This window comes from Malaclemys terrapin, chromosome 1, assembly GCF_027887155.1.
Source record: "Malaclemys terrapin pileata isolate rMalTer1 chromosome 1, rMalTer1.hap1, whole genome shotgun sequence".
NCBI classification, from domain to species: Eukaryota; Metazoa; Chordata; order Testudines; family Emydidae; genus Malaclemys; species Malaclemys terrapin.
The window spans coordinates 149,082,900-149,106,933 of NC_071505.1; the positions used below are offsets into that span (position 1 = coordinate 149,082,900).

At 46.3% G+C, this 24,034-nt stretch overlaps 1 protein-coding gene and 1 long non-coding RNA gene across 3 annotated transcripts in view; one reads left to right on the forward strand and one right to left on the reverse strand.

Moving 5' to 3' along the window:
• The window catches only part of LOC128845111 (uncharacterized), a 103,480-nt gene extending 101,164 nt beyond the window's left edge, over positions 1 to 2,316 (reverse strand). The window contains exon 1 of the long non-coding RNA XR_008446621.1: positions 2,219 to 2,316. This is a non-coding gene — a long non-coding RNA (uncharacterized LOC128845111). The remainder of the gene's footprint in view (positions 1 to 2,218) is intronic.
• Positions 2,317 to 12,503: 10,187 nt separating this feature from the next.
• The window catches only part of CASQ2 (calsequestrin 2), a 57,096-nt gene continuing 45,565 nt past the window's right edge, over positions 12,504 to 24,034 (forward strand). The window contains exon 1 of one of the 2 annotated variants that reach the window (XM_054043372.1): positions 12,504 to 12,942. In XM_054043372.1, coding sequence (XP_053899347.1) covers positions 12,709 to 12,942 — 234 coding nt within the window. In that variant the 5' untranslated portion in view covers positions 12,504 to 12,708. The remainder of the gene's footprint in view (positions 12,943 to 24,034) is intronic. The other variant, XM_054043362.1, reaches the window with a different exon arrangement.

Below are 24,034 nucleotides of genomic sequence, written 5' to 3' on the forward strand. Positions count from 1 at the left end.
GCTTTTGGTGGTGAAGGTCCTGAGCTGGATCTCCACTGTGCCCTTGGTGTCTGTAAGAGGATGCAGCCATAATTTGTTACAAAATGGCACCCCAGATGGGACTTGATTCATTACAAATAACTAGTAGTACTTAGTAAGGCCGCATCCTTAGACATTCCTCTGTCCTGGGGCTGTGACACTTTTTCCCTTCTTGTTTTAATGTTCATCTCATCACCATTGTAGCATGCGTTTTGCTTAATGTCAAAATACATATTCGAGTTCAGCATCAGGAAAAGCTGTGGTTAGATATGTCTAGGCAAGCTGTGTATGTTTCATGTGACCATCACAAAGCGCTTGTGTAACTTAACACCCCCTGCCCCCATATATGTTAAGAGCTGCTCAGTGTGGAAAGATGACAGACATGGGACAGAGAGGAAGGTTCATCTGCCCATAGGTACTGTAACTAGGGGTGCTGCCGTACCCACTGGCTTGAAGAAGTACCCAAATACATGGTTTCCGCCTGCAGCACCCCCACTATAAAAATTGTTCCAGCACCACTGCATCTGCCCGCAACTGCTACGCCTCCCCGGACCACCCATCAGGGAGTGAGATTGCTTATTTTACATGCTGTACTGTAGCCTAGGTTCATTCATTTGGGTTCTATTGTGGTTTTCAATAAATGGTTAAAATCCACCTGGTCTCTTGAACTTAACTGAATTGTTCAAGGGGAAAGGGCAGTTTGTGCCACCACTAACTATTGGATAAATATTTCTGAACACTGGCATGAGACAGGATCAGTTCATGAATCAGTTGCTAATTAAAAAAAGGGTGAATTCACGAGTATTAATTGAAATAAATAATTTTGACCAACTCTATCTGGTATATTCTTGAAGGACTTTCAGAAGCTGATCTCTGATCCAGCAAAGCACTTAAATATGTGCTTAACATTCAGTGCACGAGCAGTCCAAAGGGACTCTAAGTTAAGCATATATTTAAGCATTTTGCTGGATTAGGACTTTATAAGCCAATATCTATGAGAAGGCCAATACCCTACAATGTGTTTGTATCTGCTGCAAAATAAGGCTGGAAAAAGGCGAGGTGTTGCTTTCTGATTTTTTTTCTTATAATATTAAACTCTCCATCTGTGCTCACTCATATTCTGGCAGCCCAAGTCAGGGTTCTGTCATTGGATAGCCATAGAGGAGCAGTTGGTCACTGATACAAAGGCAGAGAATAGCATTTGGTACAGAAGGGTCCACTTAGGGGAAGTCCCTCAGAACATCAGAGTGCTAAGACTTCCCAACCACTGACCTTTCTTTTCTCTGAGATCTGGGTTATTCAGTTTCCACCACCAACTTCCCCAAGGAACTTAGATTTTCAGGAACAGATTATTCAGATGTGGTCTCCCCGCCACAATTTGATGGTACAAATAATTGCAAGGACAGTTTTGCACCTACAATTATTTGCAGGCACAGTTTAGGTTATTTTGGCTCTGATCAGAGGTGAACCTTAACTGGGCTTCCCTTTTTCTAACAATTTTGCAAACAAAAATAATTACAAGTGCAATTGCTCAGGTACATATAATTGCAGATGCAGTTTGAGTCTTGATTCACCAAACACTTAATGCATGTACTTAAGTCCCATTGACTTCAATGGGACTTAAGGTACAGCCTTAAAATTAAGCATGTGCTTAAGGGCTTTGCTGAATTAGGGCCCGAGTCCTTTCGTTGTTTAAAGTGCCTGATTTGCGGACACAATCTGGTACTTATATAACCTAAACCGTGCCTGAAAATAACGGAGAGTCAAAAAGAGAGGTCAATGTGTTTAAAAACCTAGCCCCTAGATGCCTACGTACACTATTACACCTATAAATCACTTAGACACAGGAACTAATACATCTGAAAAATTGAACTCACCGTTGTTTGTGCTCATATAAGTCCACAAGTATTTACTAATGTAATATAAAAAGACCAACAGATCACTTCAGAGCAAACCAGGCACTGAATATAGGTTATTCAAAATGTCCTAGATATTACAGATAATAGGAAAACTGCATAATTCCCCTGGAATCTTTCCTCCTATATTAGACCAAAATGGAAAAGAAAGCAAAAAACAGACATAGGGAGAATGGGATTCAATTATGTTTAGCAAAACAAAATGATCTATTTCTCCTCCCACTCAGTACAAACTGGTTCCCAAGCAGCTACATATTCCAGCTCATCTGAGATCCTTAACCCACCTTCTTATTTGACGTTTGCTTGAGAGAATTTTCACTTTAGGGCAAATTGATTCATACCTCCTCTGCGGTCCCACTCCTGCAAAGTTTTACGAGCTCCACAGGAGCTTTGTTTCAGTCCTGCAGAGCTTAGAAGCTCCACCCAACTAAGACTCATGCTCTGAAGGCAGATGGAACAGCTGGATTTGCAGAGCTGGACTGAGAGACTCTGGGTATGTGCTGTGGAACAGAGGAGTCTGAGCCAGCGATGAGTGGTGCCCCAAACCCATCACCACACCTCTCTGACTTGTACCCCCCACCACCAAAGTATCCTAACCTCCTGGACAGTTCTACTTAGGAGTTCGGAGAGTAACTCCAGGGAAGAGAACTGGTTAATAACCTAGAGATTGGAAAACAGGAGTTTCAGTAAATCGAAGTTTAGCCTATACTGCTAGAAAGAGGTATGACTTCACAGCGTGTGCACTAGAAGTTACAGCCTCACTTGCCTGATGCCTGCTGTCCTGGGCATTCCCTCACAATTCTTCAGTGCCCCCCAGACACAAGTGATCTATTGGCAGATCTGCTGACAGCTGGGAGGCCACTTGCAACATGTAAATTGAAAGAGCAGAACACCCTGTCCTTTGAGTGGCATTGTTTCCCTTTGTTCAGCAGATAGCTGACCTCTCCAAGCTGGCACGGTGCATGAGAGGCAAGTGTTATAAATACCAACAAACCAAGAAACCCTTTATGGAAGCCTCAAAAAGCCTGCAACCTTGATGTGCTGTTTAGTGACAGGTGTCTCATTAGAAAGAAAAACAAATATATATTACAGTTTAATATCCCCCGCTCTCCTACTATCTCTGGCAGCATCCCCAGGGTAGAGAAGCCACAGGATTGGGTTGCAATGAACATAAAGGGAATGGAGACTGCTGGACACAAGCAGATCCTATGGGTCTCTCTAGCACTCTGTCTCCAAAACAGACTAACACGCTTGTGCTTTCAGGAGCACCTGAATCCTGGCCTGGATTTGGCAGTCACAGAAGGGACTGCTTACTACGCTACAGCAATGGGCATCAGTTACTGCACAGCATGAGTTCTCCTATTAGCTGCTATTATGCTTTCACTTTCTTCTATTTATTTTTCCCTCTTTTCTTTTCTCTTAAGACTTGCTTAGCAAAAAACAGGGCCAGGATCACTGGTGAGGTGTGTCTCCTTTACACCACCAGCGCCTGTGCAATCCAGCTCAATTAGAGTAGCCAACCCTCCAGGAGTGGCCTGGAGTCCCCAGGAATTAATGATTATTTTTTAATTAAAGCTTATGTCAGGTGATGAAATCTCCAGGAATACAGCCAGCCAACATTTGCAGCCTTAGGCTCAATAGCTGGTTTAACTGCCTTGGGAGATCACCCTAGTGCACAGGTGATTCTGCAGTGACACTGAGCCGCTGTACAGTCTGTTATGCATAACCCGTCTCTGCTGCCAGTACTGCGGGAAAAGGAAGTGTGGTCAGAGGAAAGAGGCCATGGCTAAGATGCCCCCAAGCCATACCAATTCTTGGCTGTGGCTTCAGCTCCTTTGCAACCAGCATAAGATAGAGCAGCGGTCAGGAAGGGGGCCACCAACCCTGCACAGAAGCCACAGCAAGATGGGAGGAAAGCACCCGTGAGCTTTTAGCCACCTTTCCACTCCATCCCCTTGGCTATGCTCTGTGTAGTTCATCCCTACCCCAGCCTCTGGCCCAAACAGCCTGATTCTTCACTGCTTTTGCACCTTGTTTAGTCATTTCCTCCTATTCAGAGAAATGAGTGTAAAACACGACCACTGCTCTGAGCGAGTGGAGAATTCTGACTGGTAATGTTTTATGTTCACCTTCACTCACATTGCACATGTATAAATAGGGTGACCAGACAGCAAATGTGAAAATCGGGATGAGGGGGGTAATAGGAGCCTATATAAGAAAAAGACCCAACAATTGGGACATCTGGTCACCCTACGTATAAACGGTAATACAAGGTGCACGACGGAGGAGACTCAGGACCAGTGAATATTGAACCTAGTCGCCCTCTCACTCCTTTACATTGTAACCTCTCTGATTGAATTTAGGTGAACTGCTCCGAGATCAGAGGTCACAGCTCACGCTGCACCGATTCAGTATGAACTGAGCTAGAAATCAGATTTTGGCTTCAATGATACTACACACAAACCCACTAAAAGAACATAGTTAAGACTGCAAAGTCAAGCACTCAAAAGCTAGGAAATGCCAGAATGAAGGTTGTCTGTGCAATCTTAACACAGCTGCTTTGTGCGTATGTCACCCCACTGCCAAATTTCAAGTCCCTGCTCCAAAGCAGGTTGGGGGGGGGGGGCAAGAACATTTTTAAAAGAAGTCTCAATAATTTTTTAACATAGACAAAACAACGTATTTTCCCCTAGGCTCTCTCTCAGAAAAGCTGTACTATTTTGGCTGAAATTTTCCAAACCCATTCAGCCTGCGGCAGATGCCCAGCATGGAAAATTTCAGCAGAAACGGTTACAGTTTGGCAAAGTTATAAACAGCTGTAAACAAGATCTTATCATGTGAAGTGTTGAGCAGGTTCTGCTCCAACAGTACAAAGCAGCCCCAAAGCCAGCACACCCCAACAGGGAAAAGGGCCCCACTCTTGCTAGCACCAAACGTTCAAAAATAATGGCCAAAAATCATGATTTTTTAGAAGTCCAGGCGAAGGAGGGAGAGAGAGGTTAACAGAGAAGGGAAACTCAAGAGCAGAAAATCCTTTTCGTTCCCCCTGTAAAGTGAAGAAGAGTTCTAAGCTTGTGCAGATCATCAGCAAAATGGAATGAAATGCCCTCTGATGAACGAGGTCACTCCAACACTTCGCTGTGCTTGCCAGAATGTGCCCGGTGCATTCAACCAACAACATGTTCCTGGGCTGCTCACGTCACGGCACAATGTAAATTTCAAAAGGCAGCACAGAAGCCAGTGCACTGGGAGGGGAAAGGAAGCGAGAGGAGAAAAGCAGCCCAATGATGCCAATATTGCAGCTGCTAGGGCCAGATCCGCAGCTGGTGTAATTCAGCAGAGCTCCCATTAAAGGGCTATGCTGATTTACATCACTAAGTTAAAACCATACATTCAGATAAAAATCAGAACCTGGGGTGCTGCCACACCTCTGGCTTGAAGTGGTTTCCATCATATCCAAGGTTTACAGTTGGGTTCATGGCTCTCAGCTCCCCCACTATACACATTGTTCCAGCACCCCTGATTTCAGAATCCTGTGACTTGAAGTCAATGGAGCTGTGCTAATTTTCATCAGCAGAGAATCTGGCCCTATGGCCAGTGCCCGTGTGTAAAGTGACGAGCCAAAGCAGCATGACTTGATGGTAAAATCACACGACACTGTCACTACTGCCAGGTAATTTAAATGGGGGAGGAGGGAGGTGATTGTGAACAGAGCAAAGTAAAGTAAATTATGCACTCCTGGATATAGCAAGAAGCAACCTGGAAAGGTTTTCATGGGATGAACAGAGTTTGTTCAGAGCCAGATGTTAGCAACTCTAAATAAATGAATTGCCTCCTCTTGCTCTCAGCTCCCCAAAAAACAAAAACATGGCCAGAAACCTTTCTTGCAATTAGACTAGCTTTGAACTTGTGATGCATGGCATTGAATTGAACGTGATATGGTCAGAGGAGGTCTATTGGGCATTCAAAGAACCCCTGGCTCACTATGACTTCTGGCGGAGGAGGATAGTACAAGCAAGGGTCATGTGTCAATGAAACCTCTCCAGGTCTGGATTAGCTAAAGAGCCAAAAGTCTAGATGCTTGCCTGAGGATCTTTTCCAAACTATCCAAAACTCATACATCTGCCAAAAGAAGGCCTAATTCATGCGTGCCTGAAAAGCTGATGCCCAGTGGACCAGGATGCATAATCTTTGCACCCATTCCCAGCTCTGCACAAGCCGTAGTGGTCACACACTGTAAGTAGAGGAGTACTTGTGGCACCTAACAAATTTATTTGAGCATAAGCTTTCATGGGCTCCAGCGCATTTCATCGGATGCATAGACTGGAACCCCAGAAAGAAGATATTTATACATACAGCGAACATGAAAAGGTGGGAGTAGCCATACCAACTGTAAGAGGCCAATCAATTGAGATGAGCTATCATCAGCAGGAGAAAAAAAACTGTAAGTGTGACACTGTAGGGATGCAGCATGTACATCACAGGTCAACCCACCAGGTCTGGCACCGACTACTACTCCTCTAGCAAGGATAATCTTTGCAGGCAACAGCACATAGGGGGAGGAGGAGGGGAGAATTCTGAACACAGGTCTGTGAACAGACTGTGCTGTAATTGCTGGTAACTTGAACTGCGCCCTATGGGTCTTTCCTGTGAGATTTCCAGATCCATTTTTTTCAGTTCTCCTGCCCCAAGTCAGCATGAGGTGGCACGGTGCAAGTCTCTTGCTGTACTTCACTGCTTGGAAGGTGTGACCAGGAGTCCCAGTTAAGATTTTCATCATACTGTGTGAAGGTGGAAGTATTTCTGTGTGAGGGATCCAGTGATATTGACTGAGCAATGACAAAGTACAGAGCATCATCTCATCACCGCAGCAGGGAGCAGTGCTGCCACTGAAGGTTTTTTGGGGTAGCCACCCTGTCCTGACTTAGGGGTAGTACCCTGCCCTAGTGGGACATCTCCAGTCCCTTGAAGTATATCCCATTTGGGTGGGACATTGAAACAATTCCAGAGTATCTGCTTAGGATAAGCAGATGCAGCCACCCGAATCGTGTGACATGTTGACAGCTCTGGAGGGCAAGATTTCTAAAGTAACAATTTTGCTTATTAAATGCCTGTACAGTAAGGACCCTATCTGGTCTAATGCATAGAGCAAGAGAGAGGCAGTGAGGGCTTCTGGGTAGAGCTGGGTGAAATTTTTCTGATAAAACTTTGTTTTGCCAAAAAAAAAAAAAATTGCAGTCAGGTCAACCAAAACACTTCATGACTCCATGGTAAATTTGCCAAATTGTCTCAGTTAAAAAAATTCAGAAAAAAAAGTAAGATGTTTCATTTTGACATTTTCTAAGTGGAATGGTTCAGGTTTTTGATTTGGAATGACTGAGCATTTCAAAATTTACTTCCAGCTTATTCACTTTTTCTAAAGGGTAAAAATAGCCAAAAACTAAATGAAATGTTTCATTTTGGGTCAAACAAATGATTATTTTTTCCTACTTCTTTGGTTCACTGAAAAAAAATCAGAATTTTTCAGTTTCGGGTCTGCCCCAAATACATTTATTTAAATTTTTAGTTCAGCCAGTGAACTGAGACAACAGTTAGTCACACGGCTTCTCTTCTTGGCTCTCCCGCTACAATTTTTGTGCGACTCTGGACAAGTCCCTTCCCTTTTCTGTGCATCAGTTTCCCCATTAGTAAACGGGAGCCAGTTGTGAAGCTTAAATAATTCAAGTTTATGAAGTGCCTCCAGATGCCAGATGGAAGTTGCAAATATCTCAAGCCCTATATAACAGCAAATACGATGGGCCTGATTCTTCGCTGCCTTGCACTTGTCATCATGGACACCAGTGCAAAGTGCTCTGACTGGGAGCCTTTAACATTCAGCTTGCGCAGAGCTAAATGATGCAAGGGAAGGTGCAAGGCAGTGGAGACTCAAGCTGCAAAACTGCCTTTGAAATGAGAATGTTTTTCTCAGTTTCCCATAAGGTCTCAATGGTTCTCTAAGGCTTCTGTGCTAATAATAGTAATATTCTGTGAGTTATTACAAACCATGACCTTGCTTGACTATCTAGCATCCCTGTAATGAGGCCAGCTTGTGGCAAAAGGCACATTTTCTGAATACTCCTATCTTGGAAAACATACAAGGTCTTAGAGAGGCTTGTAACAAGATTAGCTAAGGCAGAACTTTAAATCCCAAAGCCTCGGAAAAAAGCCAGCCAGATTCGTTGGAGCCATTTGTATCTGATGTAGCTGGAGAGCTCATTTGCAGTGCTGACCAGCAGGGAAATGAAGGGGAGAATGTCAGTGTGGAGTGGGGGGAAGCTGAGAGAATTTACATTCCAAACTCCTTCCTAATAGCCACGCGGTGAGAAGAGACACAACTTGTGTTTATGTATTACACTTTCCCAGCAGGCGCCCTGCCCTGTGTATGTCTGCAGGGCTGGGGACAGGAGGGATGAGAAGACTGGCCTCTTTAGATTCTAGAGTGACATAACTAGAGAAAAGACATAGGAAGAAATCCTGGCTCCATGGAAATCCATGGGGGCTTTGCCATTGACTTCAACCAAGAGAGGATTTCACCCAGAGAACATACACTAAACTACACCAAAAAGCACTCTAGTGGGTTGGGGCCCAGCGAACGCTCTTATTCCCCCACCCGTCTCCTCCCTCAGGTCTCTGTCTTCTTTTGTGAATTGTTCCATGAAGATTTGGTGCCAGTTACAATGGTGGTTTTAGTGATGGTGACACCTGTTCAGAAGGACCTGGACCAGAGACCTAGCACCTCATTTTACATGGTTCCCTGCCCTGGACAGCCTTCAGATGGAAGGCTGGTGTGATGGTTAGCAGGGCAAGGATGGTGGTTTAATCTCTGTAACGCAGCATGTAAAATGATGGCACCAGGTATATGACTTCCAGTACCATAGTATCTGAGGACTTCATAGTCTGGGGACTTCGCTGAGGCAGGGCAGTACTGTTATCCCCATTGTACAGGTGGGGAACAGAGAGACAGACTATGTGACCTAGCCATTAGACTAGCTTTCTGCTTCTGTCTGTATTGCTTTACCAGTACCCTGAGCCATCCAGCTTACCTGAAACAATCCTTTTTGGAAGTTCAAACCAGTTAGCTTAACTTTTTCATTTTTGCATTGCTCTCTTTGTCCTGTTGCCAGCTGGGCATGGAAGTAGAAGAGTTAAAATAACAGAGGTCAGGTCAAATTACAAAATTTCACGGAGATTGTGAATATCCCAAAGGTCACAGGATTTTTGACTTGACTCAATGTAGAGACAAGGACTACAGCCAAACTTCCACAAAAGTTCAGGGACGTTGGGTGTGAAGTTGCACTCTATATGATCTTATAAATATATGCTAATGAGTGAATATAATGTATCTGAAACTAGAAATATGAAATATAACTCTGAGAGCCTATTGTAATTATGCAAAGTGTGAGCCATTAATGGTGGTTTGGAATCTTGATGGCTCCCATCAACCAGGACAATTGGGATCCAGGGTTTTGGTACAGGCCCAGCTTTACAAAATACCAAGGAAAAGTCGGTTCTGCTGACATTTCCATCCCATCTTTGTAGACTCACGGGAGTCAGATTTGTTCAGACAATCATTAAGAATTTGGGGAGCTTGTCTGAACTTCCAAACCTTCTGGAGATTCACTCCTGGCTAATTGTAATTCATAAACTCCACCTCCAAAGAGACATGTTGATTCTACCAATCTGAACTAGTGGATAGGTGTCCAGAGTTTTAGTTGAGCACATTTAGAAAAGAATCTCAAAAAACGACCATCATAAATGGCACTAAATGGCCCCACGGCCTCACTGACACGCTCAGTGGAAAGGTTAAGAAATGAATGGACCATTGACAATGGCACTGCTACAGAAGGTCCCTCCACGGAGGCACACTAGTGAGAGAAGCTTTCCCTGCTGCTACCCATGCTCTCTCTGTGTGTGTATTATACATTATATATACACATACACACTGAAGATAAACAGAGGTGTTCATTCTCCAGAGCTAATAAACCAGCACCTTTCACCAGAACTAACGTCATTTAAAAATGTAAAAGAGAATGGGGTTGCGTCTATTTTTAAACAGCTCAGAAAGAAAGTTGTTCTGGAAGAGAAACAACTTAAAAATAGCTCGAGAAATCTGAAAGTGGACTATTCTCTAAAGATCTGTGACCTACTGAAATAAAAGGAGGGCAGGCTTTGGGAACCTGATTTTGGCAAGTCAAAGGACACAAATTCCAGCGAGTGTTTCATTTTATGATGCAGTTTAGTTTATGTGTGCTTTAAAACTCATCCTGTTACTGATGGGGGTTTACACAGCATCAGAAATGGATATGGTTTGTTAAAGACAAATAAACAACCTGTTCCATACCCTGAGGAGCTGACAAACCGAGTTCTAATTTTACAGCCTAAGTATCCAGTGAATGATCACTTTAATGTGTCCACTCAGTTAGGAGTTTCATTAGCTAGGAGAGGAGTCTTACAGCTCCTTCTAAAAACGGCCAGGTTTGTGCTAGTATATGGTTCAGTAGGATGTAATGTCAGAGGTGCAGGCCTGTCACAAAGAACACCTTGTATTCAGCTCCCTCAAGTTTCAGGCTTGGGATGTCAAGTTCCAGGCGAATTTCGGTTGTATGGGAGGTAGGAACTAGCGAGGAGGCTTTTAAGATAACAAGGGCCTCTACCTTCTAGGTCTTTGCATTTGGTAACCAGCACCTTGAATTTCATCTGACAGGCACAACAGAGTCAGTGCAGGGAGAGTATCCTGGTCACTCAGAAGAGAGGAAGCTCACCAGATGGAGCTTCTAGGTGAATTCCACGTTTAGCCTCATGTGGACCCTATTGCTGTAGAGTAGCCAAGAGGCTACGAAGGCATGGATGGTTGAGGTGAGATCTGTATCTAATAGGAAGGGACACAGTCTCTACCACTGTAGGGGAAGGAGTGCTGTGTGGGTGACTGAAGCAAACTGTGAGTCTAGGAACCTGGGAGCAGTGGGGAGTCTAGTAAGAACAAGGGTTGTAAACCCCCCTCTGATGCCCAGTTGAACTGTATTTTGCCAGGCCCTTAAAACACTTCTCCCTGCAGATCAGCATCACCACCATCTTGTCTGGGATGAGCTGCAGCCAGCTGGCTTTATTCCAGCTTCCAATTACTGCCAGACACTGGGGGGGAGTGTGCCAGCAGTGCTGTCTGGGTCAGAGGAGAGGAAGACACAAAGAGGGGGGCATTACCAACCCACAGCCTCTCACACTGTCTCTCTCAGTAGCGTCATGTAGCTGGAAGAGAAAAGAGATAGCAGGACTAAGCCATGAGGGACCCCACAACTGAGTGTCTCTGGGGAAAAGGAGCAGTCAGCCAGCTTCACCTGCTGGCAAGGAAGAGAAAGGGATGAGGGGAACCACTCGACAGTGATTCCACCCACCCTTGCTGGATTGTGTAGCTGTGTGAGCAACACCTGGTGATCAACAGCCTCCCAGAAGTTGAGAAACAACAAGGAGTCTGGTGGCTCCTTAAAGACTAACAGATTTATTTGGGCATAAGCTTTCGTGGGTTAAAAACCTCACTTCTTCAGATGCATAGAGTGAAAGTTACAGATGCAGGCATTATATACTGACACATGGAGAGCAGGGACTCCCTGTTAGTCTTTAAGGTGCCACCAGACTCCTTGTTGTTTTTGTAGATACAGATTAACACGGCTACCCCCTGATACCAGAAGTTGAGGAGGATCAGCAAAGACATCCGGCCTCTGTCCAGTGTCCTGACGAGATCACTGACCTCTGCCCAAAGCTCCCAGCTGCTGGACACAGAGTGTGGGCAGTAAGACCTGCCGCTCATATCGTTTGACATCGGGATGCTTTAGCCACATCTCAATAATGCCTGGGTCTGGATGCATGTTAACTACTCTGGGTGTCAGAAATGGCAAGATCAGTTTCCATTTGTTCCAGGATCACAGGTACATAGAGACAGGAAGGACCAAGCTCTACCAATGACCATGGATCTCTGTGGAGATTGGAGGAAACTAAACAAGTCAGGTGTGTGGCCTATCTGAATCTCAGTGATGATCCTTGCTTAATCCCCAGAAGGAGGAGAAAACTCCCAAGGTCCTCGCTTGTCTCTACTCCCTGGAGACTGGGGAGATGGAATTCTTCCTTGCAGCGTGAATGAGAATCACTATCATGAAACATTTAATTGCATTTATATTCGGAGATTGATTGATCAATCCCTTGATCTAAAGCCTAACTACTGTGATATCTAGGCATGAACCACACAGTACTGAGAACTGTCTATTTTTTAAAGTCCTAATAAGGTGGATTGTGTCTTGATGCCCCATATAACTGTACCCTGTCCCTTGATAAAGCCTTCCTGTTCCTAATCTCAATCTCCTCCACTCCCTCTCCCTCGCTTAGATGATGCGGAGTGCCAGCAAGTCCCTCAATGGTGTCATATCTGTCCTTTTTATTCATTGCAGGGTTTATTTTTAGCCTGAAACAACTGCTTCCTAAAAATGGAGTTCCTAATGACACAGGAACTGGGCAGAGCTATGTAAGGTATCCAGGGCTTGGCCTCGCAGCTTCTCCTGTCTGTCTCTTTGTCTTCAGCCCAGGACTGCAAAGTTTGCTGCTTCCCACTGGCCTGGACTGATCATTAGGAAGGCAGAGGAAACTTACACTCAGTTCAAACTTCACCCTGAGCCTTTGGTTTCTTCTGGCTCTTTTCCCTTCCCTTCTCAGAGATATAAGCAAAGACACCCCACGCTGTCTCCCAATGAAGACAGCTTGCTGGCTACTGTCAGGTTTTTACCTGTTCTTCTGCTGCAGGGCTGAAGAGGGACTGGACTTCCCCACCTACGATGGGAAGGATCGGGTGTTTGACCTGAACGAGAAGAACTACAAGCAGGCCCTGAAGAAGTATGACGTGCTCTGCCTGCTCTTCCATGAGCCTGTGGGCTCTGATAAAGTCTCTCAGAAGCAGTTCCAGATGACAGAAATGGTACTGGAGGTAAGTGCTGGTGCATGTCTGGCTGCACAGCTGTTTCAGTCAGGGTTTACTACTGCAGTGCAGTTTGGGGCCATCTGGACTAGCCAGGGGAAAGGACTCAAAAGGTTCAGGTGGGACAGATCCCCAAAGTATTGGGTGTTGAATTCAGCTGAAACCCTTGGGTCTGGAAATCTCATGAGAATAGGTTTTCTGGTGCTGCTGTTAGAATTTCTGCATCCATCCAAAACCAAGAAACCTTTTTCTACAGAACCAACAGAAAACAAGATGATTGAGCTTTCTCAACTCTCTGGAAAGAGTTGAGGCTCCAGTTTGAATGCTGGGCAAATTTTCAGGTCACTTCATATTTTATCCAAGCTGTTTCACCTGTCCATATTTTGGACTTGAACCCAATTTTCTAGCCCACTAGGAGGGCTCAGCAGAGGAGCCCTTACTAAACAGTGCTGCAAAGACAATACTTAGCTGCCTTTTTAAAAAAGCTCTCAGTCCCTGCCAATGCTTAATCCTTTGTGCTCCCCTGACATTCAGTTGTCTGCTTGGAGTCTTTCTGTAGCTTCTTGTTAGTTTCTTCAATATAACTATCGGTTTCTGAGCTGGAGAATATGCGATTAATTTCCCAGCAAGGAGAGGTTCTAATTAACTGATCCTTTGTAAAGGGAAATGCAGTAAAAATTACATGGTAAATTTGTAGCACTGGCTCCTGCTCATAAAGGTGCCTGTAAACTACTGGGTCATATTGGGGTGGGGGGCACCTGAATTTAAGGAGGGGAGGCAAGTGTATTTAGAGATTCATTTTCCACCTGGGTTGAGGAGGCTCCCCTAATCTCAGCTCAGAAAAAGTAAGGAGAGAAGAAGGGACAGTTACACTTTGCTTCCCAGACCTGGGGTTTAAATGCGTTGCATCCTAATAGCATGGCAATTGAAAGCTAGAAAAATAGAGAGACCCGCTGAGGGTTCCTTATCCTGACAGCATGTTAATCCAGCTTCAGAATTACCCATACAACTTAACAATGAAGGTGACAGAAAAACTAAGGAGATTTTATTCGCCCATCAAAACTATTACTTGCCCCAGGTGAAAGAGGAGGTAGAGTTCTCGGCAAAGCTGGGTGATCAGCTGAGTAACTTAACTGAAGATCTCTAGCCGAGAGGTTTGTACTGATGCTATAATTGCATTGTTATTTAATAGGATAGTTATGTGCTACATAAATGGCAATCGATTACTAAATACATATTTATGGAGGCTTGACAGAAGGTATCTATTATATATTACAGGTGCTATTCCCTGCCAAAAATCTGTCCATGAAAGTCTGTCACTAGCTATCTTATTAAATGTGTATGTGAGAATTCCCCCCCTCCCCTGCAAGGGACAGTCCAGTGGTTAGGATATGATTAGCTTTGGACTCTGGAGACCTGGGTTCAATTCCCAGCTCTGCCACAGACTTCCTGTGTGACCTTGGGCATGTCACTTACTCTCTCTGTGCCTCAGTTCCCCAGCTGTAATATGCAGATAATAGCACTTGACAGGGATGTTGTGGAGATAAATACATTAAGGTGCATGTGGTGCTCAGACACTACTGTTATGGGGCCATAGAAGTACCACAGATGGATAGAACTATCATTCAAGGTGCTACCAAAATAAAACTCACTTAAAATGTACTCCTAAGAATCTGCCTGTTGGCCTGAATGAAGTGCGTTGGTGGGGTTTGTCTGTTCATAGAATGCTTTGGTGTCCACAGGTTGATGGGGCCTGGCGGCACACTGCCATGACATTCTTAGCGGAGATTGTTGGAAAGTTTTTGTTCCAACATTTTTCCATCAGAAAATACCATTTGACTAACCTGAAATTTTTCATGAAATGGGCTCAATTTCAGCAAAATTTCATTTGGAAACAGATTAGAAAAAATGTTTTGAAAAGGTCAACACTTCCCCTTGTGACCTTTTCAGGATGGAAAGTTTCAATTTTTCATTTCTAAATGGCTTTTTGTTTCAACATTTTATATAATAGATTTAAATGAAGGGTTGAAGTCAAATGAAACATTCTGAGTTTAGCTAAATAATTCCCCCTTACCCCCCGAATTTCTATGTGCAAAAAATGTTGGCTTTTTGTCCATCTTGGAGATTTAAAAAAAAAAATTGCCAAATTTTTTTGTAAGATGGAAAATCTATGTTTCAACCTGTGCTAGTTTTGAGTTCTTGGTTGGGGGAAGTGGGGAAACAGGGTTCTCTAACAGCCCCTGCTGTAGGGCACTCTGAGGCATGAGAGCAACTTCTCGTACGACGTTGTGGTGGAGGAGGAGGAGTGTACAGGGAAGGAGATGAGATAGTGTCACAGGGATGGGGTGGGCAGAGACAGACCCTGCTTCAGAAAAGCAAGTAAGCTTAACCTCATTAAAGTTAAGCACAGGTTTAAGTGCTTTGCTGAAACGTGGCCACAATGAGCAGACTGGAGAGTAATACATTTTCAAGGAAGCCACAGCTAGTGTGACCAGATAGCAAGTGTGAAATATTGGGAGAGGAGGTGGGGGTAATAAGGGGATTGTCCCTATAAAATCAGGACATCTGCTCACCCTAGCTGCAGTGCAGCCTCATGTGTACCTGCAAAGACATCGGCACAGTGTGATCACATATGTCCACTCTGACACGTTCATTTTCAGGGTGGTGAGAGAATGTGCCTTGTCAACAAGCCATTGACTTGTTGGAGTAGAACATGTAGAGGTAACTGTGGCTGGAACAAGTGACCCAGAGGCTGACAGAGCCTGGAGTAAGACAATAAGTGTATATTGGAGCCTCCACAGTTCGCTTTTGTTTTATTAGAAGTGCAGGAGTCAAACCGGCAGTGGTGATCTCAGCGCCACCCACAACCCAAACCCCGACCACTCAAAGCCCCTGTGCTCAGATACTATGGGCATGGGCACACTTTAAACAGTCAGAGAGCAAAGAAGAGTAATGCCATAACTGACAATGATGGTGCATGGGGATTGCTCATTGTATCTTCAGGTCCCTCTTTAGGGTCCCACCCTGCTGTGCACTGGGGTCCGGCGCTGGAGTCTGGAGTGTGCTGGGCTTCCTCGCTGGGTCTGGGATCCTGCACTGGAGTCCTACTCTGGCTTGCAAAGGGGTGAACTCCTGTTCTCTGGCAACTGCTACTCCTTCCAGGTGCAGGCAGGGAGGAGGTATTCCTCAGCAGCTGTAGTTCCTTGGACCTGCTCCTGCATTTGCTGCCTGGCAGGAAAGGAACTATGGCTCCCACAGCTCCCCCATGGCAGTGGCTGCCAGTGTGGCACCTGGTAGGGGAGCAGCAGCTGGGGCTCTTCTGCCAGCCTCAGGCAGCTGCATTTCTGATTTTGTGCCACTCTCTCTGATTGTGGAATGGTGCCACTAGGGGCTGGAAGGGAGTGTTGCAAAATGGCAGCAGAGTGGTGACGGTAGGGGTGTGTGCCAGCTGTTTCTAAGCCCTGGCTAAAGGGCTTTTCTCTCTTGCTCTCCCCTTCCCCCTCCCACCACATTAATTGTTATTGTACACCACCCATGGTGTGCTACTATAAGAGCCGCCATCTTGGCTGATCCTGGGGATTGAAGCAGAGACTTTCAGAGCTAAAAATATTAGTGTCTACAGCCTAAGTGAAAGAGCAAGGCTGGACCAGACCCCTGTCCTCTCTGGCCTGGGGCCACAACACACACTGATCACTGGGTTACACTAGGTGCTTCACAGATAAGTCAGCAGAAAAGTTCCCTGATGATCTCACTCTAAATAGGCAAAGTGCAAGACAATGAAGCTGAAGGGAGAAACATCCCCTCTCCTGCCCTTTCCTTTGGCACTCTCCCTTCCCCCCCTCCTTCTCCTTGGCATCCCAACCTCACTTCCTCCTGTTTCTCCTCCCCATTGCCTCCTCTGCTCTTGTGTTTTCAGTCCCCCTCCCCTTTGAGACACCTGCCTCTGGACCCATCTCTGCAGCAAATATAAATTGAATCATTCCTCCTTCCAGTGGGACAGCATCCATCTCTAGGGACAATAATAATCTATGGGATTAGGGGCTTTGCTTCTAAAATGGAAGGTTTTAGCAAAGGAATTCAGGTTCTCAAATACTGACCAGGCAACTTGCAATCAGACATGGCCTACATCCCTGCTCCCCTCCTTTGTTCCTTGCCATGTGGGCGTGTGCAAGATCCTTAATAAAAAGAGGCTGAGCTAGCCTGACCATTTTAAGTATCAAAGCAGCAGCACCCGCAGGCTGAAGTTTCATGAAGCATTGCCCTAGCACAAATTAGTCTTGTTGAAGTTAATAGAAGAGGAACATGCTGGTGCTTCCCATTCCAGAAGAGGTCTAGCAGCACACTGGTATTCTGCCTCTCACAACAGCCAACACAGGCTGCTTTAGAATGCCTCTGCTCATAACATACTTGGCCAGTTCTGAAATACTCTAGATAATGGGCTATTCCTCCTCCGTACCTGGGGAGATCAGCTCCTGAGATCGAATTCTCTCTCTCCTAGCACATAAGGACCAATGTTCTTAGAGATGAAAAGGCAGCTTTTGCATCTAGCACTGGATTAGGATTAACATGGCAGTCAGGGGTCAGGTTTAAGGCCCAAATGGGACAAGAGTTTGTGTTTGGGTTAGATGGCACTGAAATCTCACCAGCTGTTCTCATGAGATTTGGGGCCAGGACAGTGGAAATTTTGTGAGATCAGCTATTCTCAGGATAGATCCACCAATTTGGGCTGAATTCCCTTGAGAACAGATGATTCGTGCGAGAACTCAGATGCATCTGAAATAGAAAATAGGCCTGTCATAGCCCTGGCTTTGCTCCCACTGCTAGACACTCACCAGGCTTCATACACTGGACCGGTGTGCTTTTAAGCTCGTCTGAGTCTGGGTAAGCTCCAGCACGGTTTCTTTCCTCGGCCTCTGGCACACTTCCTGGACACAGATTGTCTGCTACTCCTTCATGGAAACGGGTTCTGCAGCCCTGCTGCCATAGGCCCCCAGGACTAGTGCTGATCCCCTCCAAGCATTCCCAGAGTTAATCACTCCAACCTTATGGGCATCTCTGGTTTTACAGTTCATCTCTTCAGGGACATGTGACAGTAGAAGCACATAACAGAGGCTTTGCAAAGGGTTCCAAAACCAATTATTCTCCACATTAGATCTGTATATCTCTTGTGCTAGCTAGACAAGTTAATAAACTCCTGGAAGTATTTCCCTGCCTCAGTTTCCTCACCATTCTTGAGCGATTTTGGGGCTTAGGTCAAAGTCCTCTAAGGAGTCCAGAATCTGCCCTCCCCTCTCGTGACTGCACGTGGCTTCTCCAAATCAAGGAGTCTTCTCTCTAACCTCTGCAGCCAGCTTCCTTCTTCCTCAGCTGGTCCTGCAGTTGTAGCAGAGCAGAGGCGTCCTTTCCAAGACTTTCCCCTCTGTTCCTCTCCCCCACCTAAGCTTTTCTGTGAATTCCGAGTTTTTAAAAACTAGCACTACCACCTGGTTTCTTTGTTTGCCTGTTTGGGGATTTTTCACTCTCCAGACCTACTTCTGGTATGAGCTGGGAGGTGATCGGATAGCCCCCTCAGCATACCCACTGTTCAGCCTGAGCACAGGCATTAAGTTTAACAACCTCTTGTTTGTTCTGTAGCTTTGTCCAAGTGAGGGAGCGGTCACGATGCTGATGTGTCAGGGACCCTGTTGGCCCATATTTGAGTCACTACACATTGAGGCATTCAGTAATACAGCAATTTCATAACATTAACCAGAATTCATAAAAAGAACAGGAGTACTTGTGGCACCTTAGAGACTAACACATTTATTAGAGCATAAGCATATGCATCCGAAGAAGTGGGCTGTAGTCCACGAAAGCTTATGCTCTAATAAATGTGTTAGTCTCTAAGGTGCCACAAGTACTCCTGTTCTTTTTGCAGATACAGACTAACACGGCTGCTACTCTGAAACCTGTCAGAATTCATAAGTTGTACATACACTCCGCAGATCACCACAAGAGCCTTCTCGCTTTGACATGGAAATTATAGGGGTGACTTCAGCTTTGAATCTGATTCACCCCAGATATTCAAAGGTGCTAGAGCTTGGGGATCTAGTTTTGCACAACTGTAGTCCAGTATTAGTGCACATAAAACTACCCACTCTCTCTAGGCACCCATGTTGTACATTTGGTCCGTCTCCTTGATTGACTGAAAAGGATGTCATCCTTCTTCACTGAAAATATGCTCATGAGATGGGGACCTCAGTCCAGCACCCAGTGGACAGGTATCCACAGTACACAAGCCAGGTTAATTAGCACTGATTGGCCCTCTTGCTTGCAGCATGAGCAAGAGAGGCCAAAGACTGAATGGGCTACAGAGATTGAACATGCTTCTAACTCCTAAGGACAGTTCCTCCATGGCACAGATAAGGCACATGTGTTGGGCAGGGTGCATGGAGGAAGCTTGCACGGCTCCATTTGCCATATCTGTTCTGGGGATAAAGAGAAGCTTTCGGAGTCCATGGCTGCCAGCAAGTCCATCAGCACTAAATTCATGAAGGGGAAAAAAAAAAAAAGAAGAAAAAAAAAGGGGGGGGGGGAGGAGAGAGAGATCATGCTCCAATACCCTGGCCTTGTGGGCCATATGTGCTGCTTTCTATCCACCAGCTACTGCATAGCAGAGAAGGAGCACTGATGTGCAGTAATAACACCTAGAGCTGTGTGTCTGTACAGCTCAAAGCACTTTAAAAAAAAAAAAAAAAAGAGAGAGAGAGAGCAGATAAGCATCATTCTTCCCATTTTGCAGTTGTGTGAAATGAGGCCCAGAGCAGCCAAATGACTTGTCCAAGGTCACACAGCAAGTCAGTGGCAGAGTCAGGAATAGAACACAAGTCTACCCACACCTTGGTCTGTGCCCTACCTACTTGACTATCTTCCCTCTTTAAAAGAGGAAGCACCCTTACCAAGTCTCAGCAGGGAGTTTTGACTAGGTGTGAGGGGTTAGTAATACAAAACTCCATGCTTTGCCCCCATTCCTGTGTTTGAAAGGGAGAGTGTGTGCTAAGATCACCCTCTGGTACTCCAGCTGTTCATGGCCAGATGTCATCAAGAAGCCATCAGTGAGAGTTCCTTGTTGGCTAAAGCATTATGAAAGTAGAAATGACAGCTGTTTGTTCTGGGAGCAGGGAACAACTCTTCTTTCCAAGAAAGTTCAACAATCAACTGGTCCTTGGATATAACCAACACTATGCAGCTGCTACATGGAGACTCTACAGAGCCCTAAGGGAGAAGGGCTTGGGCTAGTATCCAAACACTATGCAAAGCCAGGGCTGCTACGGAGCCCCAGGTGATCCTAACACCGGGTAGGTAGCTGTGCTGTTTGCCCAACTGGACAGCAAGCACACTCTGAGGCTGCCATGCAAGCCTATTAAGCCATATGGATTACTTCATCTTTTTATTGTCCTCCCTTATAGCATCTATATAACAAGATTTGAGAATTGTCATTGTGTCAATGAAGCCTAGAACGTCTGTTGAGTCAGTGTGAACTAATGGAAACAGCTATAATCATGGTGGAGAGCTCCTTTTGTTCAGAAGATCCCAGTGATGATTGACCCTGGTGATTTGCAGTCAGTTACTGTCCAGTTTTTAAGTGCTCAGCCTTTCTGATTTTATGAATTTCACTGGTGTTGTGTACAGGTTAAAGACAGACATGTATCTGTGCCATGCATGGGCTGCAGGTACAAGAGGCTAAGCCTCCCCAAATTGGGCAAGAAATGCCAGACGCAGCTGAAGAGTTCAGATCCAGATGTGAATTCTCCCAAGTCTACAGGAGTTTCAGATCCAGGAATCTGTCTTGGAACCATTTCAGGTATCAACACAAAAACCCAAATTGTACCTGGCAGAGGGTCACAGCCCTGAGCCCTGCTCAGCACCAGCCAAGCATGGAGAATAGAGAGGGTAAGCTGCACTGACCAAGGGGATGGTGCTTTATGCACCAGCCCCCAGACACTGAGGTGCTGGAGGAGGGATTGCGCTCCCTGAGCTCCCACTGAACCAGGGTGACTGCACTGCCCTCAGCATGGACCTGTGCATTAATGATGGAATCAGGCCTGAAGTTTAAAAGGAGACGCTCTTATGCTTAGACAAAGCAGGGCAGAGGAAACAGGGATTAGAAATGGCCTCATCACCACTGATTTTACACCTTCTTTCCCCCCCCCCCTCCCCATCTGTGCCTTCTTGCCTCAGTTCTCTTCAGAGGGGAGTTTAGTTTTGTGGGCCAGTTGCACAGTGTTAGGGCAGTTCTAGTTTCAAATACTGCAAACAGAGGGGCAGGCCAGCATAGATAAGTGACATGCCCAGCTCCACATGGCTGTTCAGTGGGTCGGCTGCCCAGCTCAGTCAGCAAAATAACCTTCCTGGTGATGCCATTGAGCAGTGGTTAAATGAAATGCCAGGGAGCTGTGTGGGAATCATGCGGAGACATGACTGGACCCCAATCAGTGTCCCTTTAGCTCATGGTTGGAAACTTGTGCCTTGGCTGAGAGCACACTTCAAATTAGGAACGCCCAGTTCAGATAAAAATACAAACCTAATAATGTTCAACCTTTTGTCAGGCATCTAAAGAGCCTATTAAGTTCCCACTGTGCAGAGATACTCCACTGTGTGTAATTAATGCCCACAAAGCTGCATGCCAGGATCACTAGCTGAGAAATCCACCTTCCAGTGGGGGGACAGCCAGAGAAGGGGCTCAGCCAGAGTGTGACTTTTTGATGTTGGCGTTTTGTCTTTCAAGGCCTGCTTTCTGATTTGAGGGGCAGCAGCCTTCTGGAGGGGAGCCTCGGTGCTGAATGGCCTCCCCATCTGGTTCTAATGGAGAAAGGGGGAGACTGGGTGATAAGTCGGCTCCCCTCTGGTCCCAGTGCCGGAGGGTATGATCCCCAGTAGCCACTCAGCTAGGATGACCAGACAGCAAATGTGAAAAATCGGGACGGGGTGGGGGGCAATAGGAGCCTATACAAGAAGAAAAAGACCCAAAAATCAGGACTGTCCCTATAAAATCGGGACATCTGGTCACCCTACACTCAGCTGAGCCCCACCACCTATGTTCACCCCTACCAACACACTCCAAGACTCAGATCTCAGAAGCCTGTGGGGCTGTCTGGTGCACAAGTTCTCAACAGCCCAGAGCGCCACTACCAGAGCTATGGTAACAGATGCAATAGAGAGGCAACTGGGCACCACCACCCAGCTATTGCTGCAGCTGGAAGGGGAAAGAGGGTTTCCTTCTGCCCAACAGGTCACCTCTAGTGCTAAAGGCAGGGGACGCTAATCACTGGGTGGAAGTGCAGGGAGGGAGACAGTCTATTATCCTGCAAGGCTGCACATGGACTCAAAACATTTGACTAAACACCCAGGTCTTTGGCCACTGCTCCAAACAATTTCCCAGCATTTTCGACACTCATTGACAGCCAGTTCCTGACCATCAACATATGCTTTAGCTCAGAGCAGTGGTCTCCAACCTTTTAATGCCCAAGATCGCTTTTTGAATTTGAGGGCAACCCAGGATTTACCCCACCCCTTACCTGAGGCCCCACCCCTTCCCCAAAGCCCTGCCCACTTCATCCCCCCCTCCCTCCCTTTCACCAGGCTGGGGCAGAGAGTGGGGTTTGGGAGAGGGTGCGGGCTCTGGGTTGGGGCTGAGGGGTTCACGGTGTGGGATGGGGCTCCGGGCTGAGCCTGTGGTAGGGGTGCAGGAGAGGGCTCTGGGCTGGGGCAATGTTGGGGTGCAGCAGGCAAGAGGGGGTGCAGGGTCTGGGAAGGACTTTGGGTGTGGGAGGGACTCAGGGCTGGATGTTGGGGTGAGGGCTCCCACCAGGCAGCACTTTCTTCAAGCAGCTCCCAGTCAGCAGCACAGTGGGGCTAAGGCAGGCTCCCTGCCTGCCCCAGCCCCATACCATTCCAGGAAGGGGCCCAACATGTCCCTACGGCCCCTGGAGGGGCATGTTGCCCCTCTCTTCAGGCACTGCCCCTACAGCTCCCATTAGCCACAGTTCCCCATTCCCGGACAATGGGAGCTGCAGGCAAGAGCAGCGCCTGCAGGCAGGAGCAGCAGGCTTGCATGTGCTGAGACCCCTGGGGCGTGCTGGCCACTTCTGGGAGTGGCGTAGGGCCAGGGCAGGCAGGGAGCCTGCCTTAGCCCCGCTACACTGTCAGAGCTCATGATTGACTGGGAGATTCTCCAGGATCAACCAGTCGATCACAAATCGACCCGTAGGTGACCACTGGACTAGATGATCATAATGGCCCTTTCTAGCCTAAAAAAAAAAAAAAAAAAAAAAATGAATTTCTCGCTGGCCTTTCATTTAGGACAAAGCATCAGTTTGTTTAATAAACCTGTACTCTAAAATGGGCTGGAGGCTAAAAATGGGAAACGTCCTACCATCCTCAATCCCAAAGCTCATGGTTATCAAATGTGCCCTGCTGGAAGCACATCTGGGCCTTCCAGTTGACTCCCATGGCTGAGATGTAGATTTTGCTCCCAGAGGCTGCGTGCACTTGTAGCTGTACAGAGGTCTTGAAAAGAAAAGGGGGGAGGGGGAGAGAAGAGGGGGAAGAGGATTCAGATTATTGGACCTGAGACAGTTGAGTAGCATTGCCTTAAATTTGTATTCCCTTAAGTCACCTTAGCATAGAGGAGCCACCGGAAGGGCAGGAACAACAGGGAAATGTAAAAGGAAGAATGCAGCACCTTGCAGAGGTTTCCCTTCATTCTCTCTCCTTCTTTTCCAGTCTCTTATTCTTCCAGCTATGCAGACTAGAAAAGAAACTGTCCTTACTTAGCAGGAAGCTATTAATGCCAACTCCCTCTCACAGGGTCTACTTACCACATGTGGCACCTCCTCCTGGCCACTCTGGGGAGTCCACTTGTTCCAGGTCAGGGGTCCCCTTCTGCTCTCTGTTGCTACTCTCTCTGCAACTCCAAGTGCTCCTTCTTCATGACTTGACCCTCCAGTCAGGTCACTGCATGTTTCCCCCTTCTGGGTTACCAAAGTCTTTTATTACCAGCAGTCTTCCCATTCACTGCCACTTCTCTAGTGGCTGACCGGGGAACCCAGGCCCTCTACTC